The sequence below is a fragment of the Apaloderma vittatum genome, unplaced genomic scaffold (assembly GCF_000703405.1).
Source record: "Apaloderma vittatum isolate BGI_N311 unplaced genomic scaffold, ASM70340v1 scaffold28450, whole genome shotgun sequence".
NCBI classification, from domain to species: domain Eukaryota; kingdom Metazoa; phylum Chordata; class Aves; order Trogoniformes; family Trogonidae; genus Apaloderma; species Apaloderma vittatum.
This window is the reverse complement of record NW_009694409.1, coordinates 1-12967: the sequence shown is the minus strand read 5'-3', so window position 1 is coordinate 12967 and position 12967 is coordinate 1. Positions and strand designations below refer to the sequence as shown.

General features: G+C 52.7%; 1 protein-coding gene across 1 annotated transcript in view; it reads right to left on the bottom strand.

The window, feature by feature from the left end:
- LOC104272554 (myosin phosphatase Rho-interacting protein-like) overlaps positions 1-12880 on the bottom strand; it is a gene marked incomplete at its 5' end in the record, with an annotated part of 16183 nt that extends 3303 nt beyond the window's left edge. Inside the window, 5 exons of the mRNA XM_009867579.1 lie at positions 2-116; positions 689-806; positions 1378-1525; positions 11233-11349; positions 12277-12880. Coding sequence (XP_009865881.1) covers positions 2-116; positions 689-806; positions 1378-1525; positions 11233-11349; positions 12277-12880 — 1102 coding nt within the window. The remainder of the gene's footprint in view (position 1; positions 117-688; positions 807-1377; positions 1526-11232; positions 11350-12276) is intronic.
- Between the last annotated feature and the right edge of the window lie 87 nt (positions 12881-12967).

The following is a 12967-nucleotide window of genomic DNA, read 5'->3' as shown; positions in this document are numbered from 1 at the left end:
GGGGGGCCTGCCTCTCAGCCTCCAGCGCCTGCGCCAGGTGAGCGTTCTCCAAACACTTCTGCGAATACTGCTCCGAAAGCACCTCCAGCTCCCGTTGCACCGACTGCAGCTCCTCCCTGGCAGAACACATGTTGGGTAGGGTCCTCCCTGCACACACCCACCCGTGCCCACTCCCCCTCCAGCACCCCAGGACAACCCAACAGGGATCTGAGCACTGAGGAGGAAAGACTTGTACACTCCCTCTGGGGAAAACCTTAAGCTCGGAGCAAGCCAGCCTTTCCCTCTCCTGGCATAGCGGTGCTTGGGCACCAAAAGGGATGGGAGGACACTCTCTAGGAGGTTAAACAGCCAGATTCCTCACACTTCCGAAAACCCAGCTGAGATCTATGAAGTATGCTCTGGGCACTTGGTTCTCAACCTTCCTGCCACGGCTGTGTCAAAAGCAGCACCACATCTGCACATCTGGGGACCACAGAGCAGCTGAATTTGGGTGGGAACACTGACACGGTGCCTGAAAGATTACAGGCAAGCAGGAGCCTCTGAGGATGCAGACAGGTTGGGATCAAGGGAAGAGGTCCCTGCAACAAGTCTGCCCCTAAGTCATTGCCAAAATTGGAGAAAGGGGTCTCCTACATGTGTGACCGCCCTGCGGGACACAGTGACAGATGGAGGATGATGATGGTCTTACAGGTATTGCCTTCGGAGCGCCTCGATGTCGGCATTGACGCTGCTGATCTGCGAGCGCTGGGACTTCTCCAGCTCTCGCTCCAGCTCCTCCCGGTGTGCGTTCTTCATGGCTTCGATGGCTGCGTGGGATTGCACAGCATTAGCACCCAGCACCAATCTGCAGGTTTTTTGTGTTTTATTTTTTTAAGGAACAAGAACTGAGCCATCCCAGCAAGACCCCCACTGCTCTACAGCCCCTTCAGTCTGCGCCCCTGGCTGCAAAGCGGCACAGGGGCTTCTGCAAAGCCCAGTTTTTAATAAAGCCCGAATGACTGCCCAATTCACATGTTGTTTCCTGAATTGTGGGACTCCCAATGCAGAGACCCTGGGCTCCAGAACTTTACAACTCCCTGGAGCACTGAAGAATCAATTCAGCGTGAAATCAGCAATAAATTTACCACAGGAATGACTAATGCCTTTCTGAGACGGAACAGATGGATCAGACCCTGTTACAGCCAAGGATGGGGGTCAAGCATGGAGAAGGACCAGGAGACAGACTTTCACCCCAAATGTCTCTCTCACGAGGCTCTTTCTCATTTCCCTCTGATCCGCATCCAGCCCTCACCCCATCCGACCTTTTTCTCCTCTATACTGGAGCAAACACCATCCCCATGTCCCCACCACCACGGACCCTGTGGCATGTCCCCGTACCTGAAATGGTGGCAGCCGTTTCTTCTGCCAGCAGGCGGTCTTTCTCCCCCCGCAGCTTCTCCAGCTCCCGCTGGTGCTGCCGCTGCAGGTCTTCAATCTTCTTCTGGTGTGTCTCCTCCATAGCTGCAAAACCCCTTTCACATGTTGCCTGAAAAAGGGACGAGGGGGAAGGGGTTGGCCCGGGAGCGCAGGGCCGGGGTCACAGCGGTGGGGAGCCCACCGGGAGCTGCATACCAGCGGGTAGGTCAGCACCCAAGTTCCATCAGGGGGATCTTCCACCTCCCCAACCATGGAGGAGCCAGTCAAAGATGGACCTTGCAAGGTCAGGGCTCGTCCTGCAGTCCCTTGAACCCTGACAGGTCCAGTGAAAGGGAAGGACGGGGTAGATTTAGGGTTAGACCCAATTGGGGAATCCAAGTACATGCCAAAAGCAATAAAATAAGAGCACCAACTGTGCCCCTTCTGTTCTCCTCTGCAATGCCTGATTTTACGCAGCTGCCTCTGGGGTGGAAAACCACTGCCTTGTGACAGCACCAGGACCTTAGCTCCCAACTGAGCATCGATTCAAATGCTGCACGGGCAATTATTTGCTAACTGGAGTGAATTTAGGCCAGGACACTGCAGCAACACTCTGGGCACTCAGGAGTCACCAGTCGCAAGCAACTGAATTCCAACCCGGTCCTGCTGCAGGCACAGACCCCGCTCCTGCCTCTGCAGAGGGACAAATGCAAATGTTTCCAGTTTAGCCGCCAGCCCAGCTGCCCCGCCAAGCGCTTCGGGATCCCAGACAGACACACAGCTGTGGGACAGAGGCAGGACAGAAAAGCCACAGTGGAAAGGGCAGGCACCGGGGATGCAGGGCCCCACGCCCCGGGGGGCCAAGCACTGAACTGGGCTTTTCTCCCTCTTAACGCTACAGGCTGGCTTGAATTCCATATTTCAACGGATTTCTTCTTGATTCACACTCGGGTCTTCTGTGGGTAGCGAGAACTGTCACCTTGGGGCCACTGGAACTCTGGGAAATTTAAGGGGGACAGACTGACTCCCCCAGTGACAGAAATGCCCCATCACACTAACACCCACTGACTTACCCTCGTGTATGCTCTTCAGCATCACTTTGCTGTCTAATGATGCTCTGTAACCTTTGCCAGCCTCACTTCTCAATTTCCAGCTCTGGTGCTTTTTTACCTCCCCTTTAAATTTGAACCCTGAGGCATTCTTCATTTTCTCAGTCTTTTTTTTCTTGGTAAACTCCGTAACTCAGTGCTGGAACCTGCCTGGACTTGGCTGACTGAGGGGTGCCAGTAGCAGCCTTGCAGGATTCTTCATTACAAATGTCAGAGGAAAATGGTGAATGCTCCTCTCCCTAAGCCTGGCTGTAGATTCAGGATTTAACATATTGTAAATGCATTGCTATAAACCCAGGACCCTTGGACACATCCAAACCGGTATCTCATGTTACTGATGTTACATTCTCCATCAGCTGCAGAAGAGGAGAATCGAGCCCATTTAAAGCTGTAAATCAGAGAGGTTTGCAATCGCCTGGTTGGGTTTCTAACCACGGGAAGTTTCTATCTTGTTGTCTGTTCCTCTGCAAAAGGTGCACAGACAGGCCGGCTCACCCTGCTCTCCTCCCGGACCCCTCTGCCCAGGAGGTGCTGCTTGCCTCCCACCAGGCAAACTGCAAGTTTTGGCAGAGAGAAGATGAAAACTCAGGCGGGAGGGCAGGTTCAGTGCTTGCTGCTGTTTCTCAGCCCCTGTATTGGTTCTGGCCTTTCTGCTTCTTCAAAAGCAAAAACCATCCCCAGGCACAAGTGACTGTTTCGGCAGGACAAGGACCTGAACAGGGAGTTCGGGAAGGACTTTTCCTTCCTGAGGGTTAAAATGGAGAAGACAGCGTCCAGTGACCACTGCTGCTCCAATCTCATCTCACCGGCAGCTCTCCCTGCCCCGGACACCCGATTCACCCCTGACTGGATGCAGCCGAATTACTGCTCTCCCCAGGCTAAAACCAGCTTCTGGCTGGAGCTGAGCCACGCTTTAACCCCAGCCCAAGCATGCACTAAGGATTGCGTGGCTGGAAGCAAGCTCTCCCACATTTTTGCTGACTCTGAAGAACAAGGGCTGGGTGAAAGCTACATCATTGCCCTTTCAACCTGGGAACCTCCCTTGCTGCTGCCGAGAGTCCTCTGCTGCCCTAAATCCGCTTCCTAGCTGGGAATGCTCTCCCATCAAAAGCAAAATACCAAACCCAAGAGGGTTTTTTGGTTTTTTTTCAGACACTGTACCACCTCTGGCTAGTTGGCCAGCTAGCCGGACCGGTGGAGCAATCTGAACGATGGCACATCATTGCCGGTGGGTTTTTCTGCACCTAGCCTGGGTTTCCTGTAACTGTGCACTGTTTGTTGTGTAAAGAAAGGCTGGTGTACCCCACCAGGGCGGTTCGCCTCGCAGCCTCGAGCAGAGGAGCTTTACTTTGCTACAGAAATTTACATCCGTTTGCAGCTACTTTCCCCAGGAACAGAGGTTTTGGGAGCGTTAGGTTTCCATTTCAGCCTACAGTTTTGAAGGCAGCAGAGACAGACTGGAGATTTGGAAAGACAGAGCTGAGGGATGTCACGAACAAAATGCACACCTCGGGTTCGAGGAGAAACCCCACCGGTTCATACTGAAGGAAAGTGTGATGTTACCAAGCTACTTCGACACCCTCTCTCCCTCTACGCCCAGAGACCCTCCCGCTGAGACCAAGCCCTCAGCAATGCATTTAGAATACCCCAGCATGGAGAAAAGGAGAACGCCATGCTTTACAGACACCTTTCTAACACTTCAGAGCTTGCTTTGTCACGCTGGCTCTTTCGGGGGACACCCCTCAATTCAGCAAGCGAACCCCGGGACTGAACACACCCTCTCAAACGCTCAGCAGGAGAAAGCATAAAGTGTTAAACATATCGAGACCTTTAAGTTTTCAAAGTCTTTCTGGTATTTTTCCCTCAAGGTGGAAGCGTTGCCCTCCAGGTGCTTGTTCTCCAGCTCGTCCCTCATGACGTTCATTTGGGCCTCCAGCTCCTGGATGCGTTCCCTCAGGTCGTGCATGGAGTCCAGGTCACCGCCAGGGCCCTGCCCGGTGCCACCCGCCTCACCAGCCACCCAGGTGTCCCCACCACCCGGTCCCATCGCGGGGGACATCTCCGGGTGCTGCCTCTGGTACTCGTCGAGGGTCTCTTGCAAGCGCTGCAGGTTCTGGCTGTAGTGCTCCTGCAGCGCCTGCAGCTCCTCCCCGTGGATGACCTGCAGCTCCTTGATCTTGGCCTGGAACTTGTCCTCCAGCATTTGCATCTGCTCCAGGTGATACCGCTCCATGTTCTGCTTGTCACGGACGATGGCATCCAGCTGGTTGAGCCCCTCCGTCCTCTCAGCCTTCAGAGCATCCTCTGTCCTGTTCAGTTGCTCTATCACGTTTCGAATCTCCTCCTCATACCGTCCCTGTAACTCGCTCAAGCTCTTGCTGTGTTTATGCTCTTCTTCCTCCAAGAGCCTTCGCTGGTTGTCAAGCTGGGACACTTTTGCCTTGAGATCGGCATTCTCCCTTTCAAGCATGGCGATCACCTCGCTGTACTCACCCTGCTGCTTTCTAAGCAAGTCTTCGTACTCGTCCCGCAGGAGAGAGACCGTCTTCACACGCTCTTGGCAGAGCGCGTCCATGCTCTGCAAGGACTCCTTGTAGGACTTCATCTCTCTCTCGTGCTCCAGTCGGACTTTGCAAGCGGCGTAACAAACTTGAGCCTGAACAATTGCATCGTGGACTAAGAGGGAGGAATACCGTTCAAGGTCTCCCATGCATGAATGATACGAAAGAGTCTGAGATATCTTCAGGAGCTTCTGACAGTCTCTCATTGCCTCCTCAGGAGGCAGAGAGAGTAAGGCAACAGATATCTCCTTCAGAACATTTGATTTGTCCTTCAATTGTTGGGCAAGGTCTTCCTGAATGGAAACAAGAGCTTCACTACTACGGTCCGGCAGGTCGCCAATGTCCTCCACCTTGGCTAATTCCTGACATGGCACCATCTGGAGACAGCTCCCATCCCAGGAGATTTGGGTTCTTTCTGAAGCATCTTTTTGAATTTCAAGCGCTTCAGAAATCTGGTGCATAACTCCGTCAAAATCAGGAGTTCTGTATGCTTTGAGGATCTCCTCCAACATGCACTTATGCTGCTGGAGAGCTGTTTTGGTATTATGGAGGTCTTCTTCAATTGTTTTTAATCTCTGATGAAAAGATTCTCTCATTTTCTGTGCGACAAACCCAAGCTCTGCCTTGACCAATGTCGCATCCGCTACAGCACTGAGAAAACATGGAGAAAAGCCCAAACCTGTTGTTTCTGTTTTGCCCTCGGCTTCTCCTTCTCTGCTGCTTAAGTGTACTCTCAGCTCCTCCACCTGGCTCCAGAACTCACCTTCCAGCAGCAGCTTCTTAGATAGGACGCTGGCCAAGTCGACTGCTGTATGAGAAACATTTGCCGGCTCCAACAAAACCACTTCAGCCGTTCCCTGGATCTCTCTCAGAAGCTGAGATATCTCAGAGCTCGCATTTTTCAAAGACTCCGCTATTTGGTTGATGAGAGAAGCCTCAAATGCCACTCTCTCAGAAAGCCACCTCAGCTGGCTGGCGTCAAACGTCTCCACTCGTTGCTCCTTGGAGATGTGCTCCTTTTCTCCCAAAAAATCTCCTTCTGGCGCGGGGCTTTCTGCGATAAGGCTTTCGCTCTGCTGATACTCTGAGGGGCCTGGTGCCCCTTTCAAGGCTTGGATTGCATTTGATAAGGTTGTTTCCATGCTGGACAGAGCGACAAGGAACAAATCACCTTCCTTCTCTTTGTCTGATTTGGGCAAACACCTTAGTTGTTCCCTGCACTTCTCTAAGCAAGTCAGTGCTTGATCATTTTTCATTTGGAAACCTCCCAGCTCGCTAACATGATTTTCTATGAGCTTGAACTTTTCCTGCCTCTCGCTCTCCAGCTGCGAGACCAAAGCACTGACTTGGGATAAGCTGGTCTGAAGCTGCTCCCGCAGCTGAGACTCTGTGCTGGCCCACTGATGGTGGAGGGCGATAAGCGTCTCCTGATTTTGGCCGTGCTGGCTTTCAAGCTTCATCGTTACGTCTTTGAGCTTTTCCTCTGTGATATAAAGTTTGGTTTCCAGGGAATGGATGATTGAGAGATAGGTCTCAGAGTCACTTGTCCCAGATGATGGGTAACCAAGAGCTGGCTCTGATGACATGCTTTCTTCAGACAGCGATCTGTCCTGGCTTGTGTCTGAAGAGGTACTGCTTGTCCAGTTTTTCTCTGATCCGTCTGGATGGATGTACTTTTGGCACTGGATGCTCGAGAAACGGATTCTTTGCCTCTTGGCCCCCATGATTCCTACATCAGGCTTTGCTAAGGCTTTCTGAATCAACTCTTGGTCCTGGAACTCTACAGCTTTGGATGGCGAGCCAAATTCCTCCGCTTGCCTCTGGCTGGTCTCAAGAACCTCATCTTCCTCCTCCTTCAGCGCATAAGTCAGAGCTGGGAGGACATCCTGACTTTGCAGAGGCTGCCCCAGTTGGGAAGGATGATTTTCATCAGCCTCAAGACTGGGGCCAAGGTCTTCTGTCTCCTCAGCACACAGACCTGTGCCTAAACTAGCTAATTTCTTTAAAGCCTCCTCCTTGGCCTTTAGTTTTACTTTAGTCTCCTCTAAACTGCTATCTAAAGCAACCATTTTAACAAAAGCCTCACTGAGATCTTGATCTTTCTTCTCCACAATTCTCAAGTGCATTTCCTTAACTTGTCTCAGCTCTTCTTCTTTTTCTTTCAGCACCTTCTGCACACCCTGGAACTGATCCGACACCTCCTCGAACGATCGCTCCAGATTGTGGTAGTTGGTCTCTTCCATCTTCAACTTTGCTTGCAGCTTTGCGACTTCGTTATCCGACTCGGCAACCTGATTCATGAGCTCGTGGAACCGACATTTGATCTGATCTCTTTCTCTCTCGAGCTCCTTGATGTGCTCCGCGAGTTTCTGGATGCTGGCCTCCTTCATCACCAGCTGCTCCTCCAGCTGGTGGACGAGCTCGCTGCCTTCAAACTTTGCACTCAGCTTCTCCTTCTGCAGAATCTCCATTTGCTGCTCGCTATTTTGCAGCTGGTTCTCGTACTCGTTGGCCTTATCCTCCACCTCCTTCAGACTCCGTATCAAAACCTGCTTTTCCCTCTCGCAGCTCTCCAGCAAAGCCTCGTAATTCTTCTGCAGCTTCTCCTCCATGAGGACCCGGGTTTGCTCGCTGGCGTTCAGCTGCCTGCTCAGGTCTGCGATCCTGTCTTGGAGCCGCTGCACCTCCTTCTGATGGTCCCTCTGCAACGCCTGCTGCATCTCCAGGTCCCGCAGCTCCTGGGTCTTCTCGAGGAGCAGAGCCTCCGCGCTCTTCAGCTTCTGCTCGCTGGCCTTCAGCTGGGAGCTGAGCGCAGCCTCGCCGTGCTGCCACTCTTCCAGCTGCTCTTTGGCTTTCTCTTTTTCGCTCCTCAGGTCGCTCTTGAGCTTGGCCAACGTCTGCTCCTTGATGGAGAGCTCGGCCGCCGCGTTACTGAGCCTCGCCTGCAGGCTCTGAATCTCGGCTTCGTGGTGCCGGATCACGTCCTTGGCCTCGGCGTAGCTGCGCTTCAGCGACTGAATCTGCTGATTGATCAGCTCTTGACGCTGGCATTGGGCTTCCAGCTCGCTTTGGAGGTCTTGGTTGACTTTGTGGAGCCTCTGCCAGGCACCTGATGGCGAGGCGGCCACCTCGGTCTTAAAAAAATTGATTAAATACTAGATTAGTAACACTCTTGGCTCTCCTTTCTGAGTGTCACACCTCTGGCCAGGCAGGCCACGGGAAAGCTCCTCACAGCGATTTGGCTGCTACCCACATGCTCCAATTGGGATGATTTGTTCTTGGCACAATTTTTTTGGTTTTAACCAACCTTTTTTTTTTTTTATTCTTTTTTGGGATGAGCGACAACTGCTTTCCAATAACAGAAAACATGGACCACAACATCGAAACAGCTGTACAGTTAACAGGCTAAAAGGAAAAAAAAAACACCAAACCAAACCAAAATCAAACAGAACCAAAAAACAATGAAAAAGAAACACCAGCAGTAAAACAGAGACGGACAGACGAGAGAAAAACGGGAAGGGTGAGAAGGAGGAGGGGATGGGAACAGGTCGAGAAGAAAGGAACTGCTTTTTTTAGCGTGTTTGTTCGTTTTGTGGTGAAACAAAAAGTGCACAGTTCAGGTAACACAGTCCTACCGACCAAAAGCAACAACAGAAAGTGAGGTGACAGCAAATGACATCACATCCCACCCAAACGCAGGGAGACAGGACGGCCGGCGTGGTGATGTCATTTCTGGGACTGCCAAACAGGACTTAGTGGCTGCTCATCGCATTAAAGAGATGCTGTTATGCGAAAGTTTAAGGCTAGGGAGGATCTAATTTCTCTACCTGCAAAAAAACAAAACCAAACCAAAACCAACAAAGGACAAAATAAAAAGCCCGACAAGTGAAGGGAGGGAAAAGGTGTGATGAGAATGTAAAATAAAATAAACCAACCTTTGTGAGATTCAAACCAAAGCAATGTTGCATGCAAAGAGAAAACTCACAGAAAGAGTCATGCAAAAGGCGACAGAAATTATGTATCTTTAAAAAAAAAAAAATACACAGACAGGAAGAGGCGAGAGAAGCACAGCGTTAAGCCTAGGAATTTGGCCTGCCTTGCTGTACTCTGCTTGCTGATAAGGAAAGCCCACAGATGTGACACTCAGTTACGTTAAGTTAAATTTCATGCTTTACACCAAAAACATGCAAGAACATCCACCCGGGACGGGTTAGTATGTGACCCCTCCCGCCCACCGTGACCAGAGCCGGGGAGGGGGGACATCTCTGGTCCGTTTGTGAGGAGCAGGAGCTCCCCCGTATTTCCTGGGGAGGTTTGAAATTGGTGGGGCCCCGTCCCGAGGAAGCTCAGAGTGAGAGAGGGGTTACACAAGGCCCAAGAGGCTTCGGTGCACGGCACATGCATGAGGGTGGGGATCCCAGCGGCTGCCTTACGAAACGTGCAGCGTCTGTTAGGTGGGGGCAGTACCGGGGGGTCCATATGGGGCTGGTCACGCTGCCAAGGAGGGGATTGGTGCCCCCCTGGCAGCTGAGGAGGGATGGGTTGGCAGAAATCAGGCACCTCCACTGTCCCTCCCCATGGACAAGGTAGGAACCTCTCTGAAAACAGGCATGATGGAGGCGGGGGCCACGTGAAATTCAGAGGGTCCATCCAAAAAAAGTGCTGTGATGTTTGCCCAGTCTGGGGCTGCAGAAGCCTCCCCCCCAGTGACTCCACTCCCTCCACCCCAGCAGGGTTTGCTGGCCTTACTCCCTTCTGCCTCAGGACTTTATTCCCTCTGCTCCTGGTGGAACACAAGGAAAAATCCTGGAACAATTAAGACTGGAGCAAGCAAAAGCCTCCAATTCTTCCAAAAACCCTCTCCAAATTCTAGATCCAAGCCTGGGTCACTCCTCAGTGCAGCGATGATTTGCTCAGCCCTTCTGCAGACTTCCCCTCTTGCTCCCTCTCCTTCTATGAAGGCACTATGGCCAACTTCAACGCAGCCAACCTGATGGTGGATTCAGCACTCAGCTTTTAGCCCCATTCCCTGATTTTTCTAGACTCCAGGAAAAAGCGAGGGCAAATGCCTTTGCCCCAGGGAAGTGGGAGTTTATTCTTCCAACACTGCCAAGTGAAAATGGAACTCCTACAAGCAACCGCTGTCAGCTCCAGAAATAAATGCACTAATAACTCCAAGGAGACAACAGGCAAGGAAGGGAAGATGCCCCCTTGCCTGGGCTGTCTCCGCTGCCTGTGCAACTTCTGCTGGGGCAACTTCTCCCATGAGAAATACGGAACGCCAAGGTTCAGTGTCAACACCAGGTGTGCTGCCATGGGAGTGCAGTGTGTGGCCATGCAGGGCCACTTTGATCCAGAGATTGTTTGGTCAAGTAGATTTTAACAGGTCAAAATGCTGCTGCCGGACAAAACACGACTATGGACTCATGGACCCAGCCAGAAGTTGCCCTGGAGGCATCGTGGCTCCTCTGGGCAGGAGAGCTCCCAGAGGAAGAGCTGGAAAAAGTCCACCTTGCAGGAAGGAAGGAAATGCTTCCCGAGAGACTTTCCCATCTCTTTTGCCAGAATCTCCAAAACACGCTTCTAGGCTTTGCTGAGGAAAAGCATCTTGTAACAAAAGGAACCACCAAAGTGATCCAAGACAACAAGTCATCTGGGTGCAAATCCCACTCTGACCATGGGGAAGACCTGGGAGATATTCCTGCAGGTGCTGTGTTTGCTCATGTAACCACCACACAAACCGCCCGGCCAGAAGCAACTGCTGGGCTACGAGATGTTTAGAAAGTCATATGTGCATCCACTGCCTGAGGGGAATATCTGGGGCACAGAACGGGGGAAATAGCTGTTGCATAGGCAAACACAGTATAGGATAGATCAGAGGTGGAGTATGCTGAGTTCCCATCTGTCTACCACGGTTGTGTTTTGTTTTTCCTCTGGGACACTGGCAGGTAATGCTATCTCCTCTCTACCACATCCCAGATCAGAGGTTTTGTCAAGCAGATGGAACCTGGTAAGGCTACAGAGTTAGCAACATTTGCAAAAAAGTCTCTTGGTGCACATCTCCACATCAACTAGGACATCCCCATGAACACCTTGGACTGAAGTCCACCAGGGTCCCCGTCGGGCACAGAGGAAGATGGGTTTTTCTCTCTTCCCCGCTCTCCTACCTGCAACACGTAGCCCTCGCGGGCGCTCTGCTCCCGGCCCAGTGCCACTTTCAGCTGGTCCTGCAGGTGCCGGTTCTGCTCCAGGAGCTCCAGGGCCTCCTTCTGCTTCTGCTCCAGCTGGAGGGACACGAACAGAGACAGCGTCCAAGGAGTGGGCAGGGGGTCGGCCATAAGGAGCAGGCGGTTTGGAGGGGAAGTAAAACAGAACGAATGGAGCTTTTGATGGCACTGCTGCTTTGCTCTGCTCTGGGAGCTGGATTTCATTTTTGCCAGGCAAAACCCCTCCCCTCTGAAAAACCAAGTTACGCATTACGCAATGCGTAAAGCTCGCTGCAGTGAAGGACGAAAGGCACCAGCTTGTGCCAAGCATGACTCCGGCAAATCCCAGCCCAGTTCAGATCAGCAACACTCCTGGTTACTCCATGCCTGCACCCCTTTCATTCCTGTTAGTACACCTTAATCCCAACTAACAACAACTTTTGTTATCCTAGGAGTAGGTCTCTTTCAAGGGAGCTGAGTCTCCTCTGTTCTTTTCCCTAAAATCGTACAATTGTTTGATGTAGGTTCCACAAAAAGGGAACCTTTGTGGTGCGTGCTACAACTCGAGCCAGTTCATGGTTTTGTAGTCGTAACGCAGACACAAATCTCTACAGCTGCAGAGGCACATGGAATTATGAGCTTGAATTTAGAGTCTGGTCAACACACATCAGTTGTACCCCGTTCACTGGCGGCAGGCTGGCTAAAAACCAACCCAAGGGTAGGCTGCATTACATGGGAGGGGATAACGAAACATCACTCTCCGCAAGAACAGCCCTTTCTGCAGCCGTGGGAACATGAAAGCTGCCGGCAGAGCCAGATGGGAACGGACACGGATCTGTGCCCTGCCAGCTCCCCAGGGGACCCTACGGCATCCCCACCCATTGCTATTCCTAAGCAAGAGTAAATGCAGCTTTTTTAAGCCTTGTCCAGGCTTCTTAGAGTCACTGCAGTGACCTGAAGGCCATTTTTCGGCAGGCAGCCTGCACCCCCCACCCCCCGCTTTACCTCCTTCTCCAGCAGCGTGGTCAAGTGCTGCTCCGCCAGCCCCTCGTCCCGGTCCTCGGTGTGGGCAAGGTGGAGGGGCGTGATGGGGATCTGCTTCTCCTCCCGCAGCGGGGTGGTCTCCACCTGGTGCCAGCGCTGCTCGATCTCCACATGGACATTCTGCGGTTTGATGTCCGTCGGGACGGGCAAGATTCGATCCACCTCCATCCTCAGCGACTCTTCCGACCCTGTCCCGTCCACGGCATCGATCATCTCGAAGCGTTTGCGCCGTTCCTCCCGTCGCCGGGCCCGCTCCCGCTCCAGCTCTCCCGAGTCGGTATCGGTGGCCCCGGTGTCCCTAGAGAAGGCGGCAGAGCCGCTCTTGGAGGAGTCTGCAGCGTTCGCACGCTCCTGCGCCAGGGCTTGCTGGATGGGGCGAAATTCGGCCCAGTCAAAAGTCTTGGATCGTCCTTCTCGCCGGCGCTCCCGGGCACGGCTCCGCTCCCGGGCACGGCTCCGCTTCTGCTCTGGATCCAGCTCAGCTTGCTCCGCATCTGGCTTCTCGCTCGGCTTTGGACCAGTTTCGAAGGAAGAGCTTGTTTTGCTTTTCTCTTCCGGCAGCGAGCTGCGAGGACAGAGAGAGGGCGAAGGAAAGCATCAGCGGGTGCTCAGGACAAAGAGGTGCTCCCACACGTGCCTTGAAGAGCTGGGT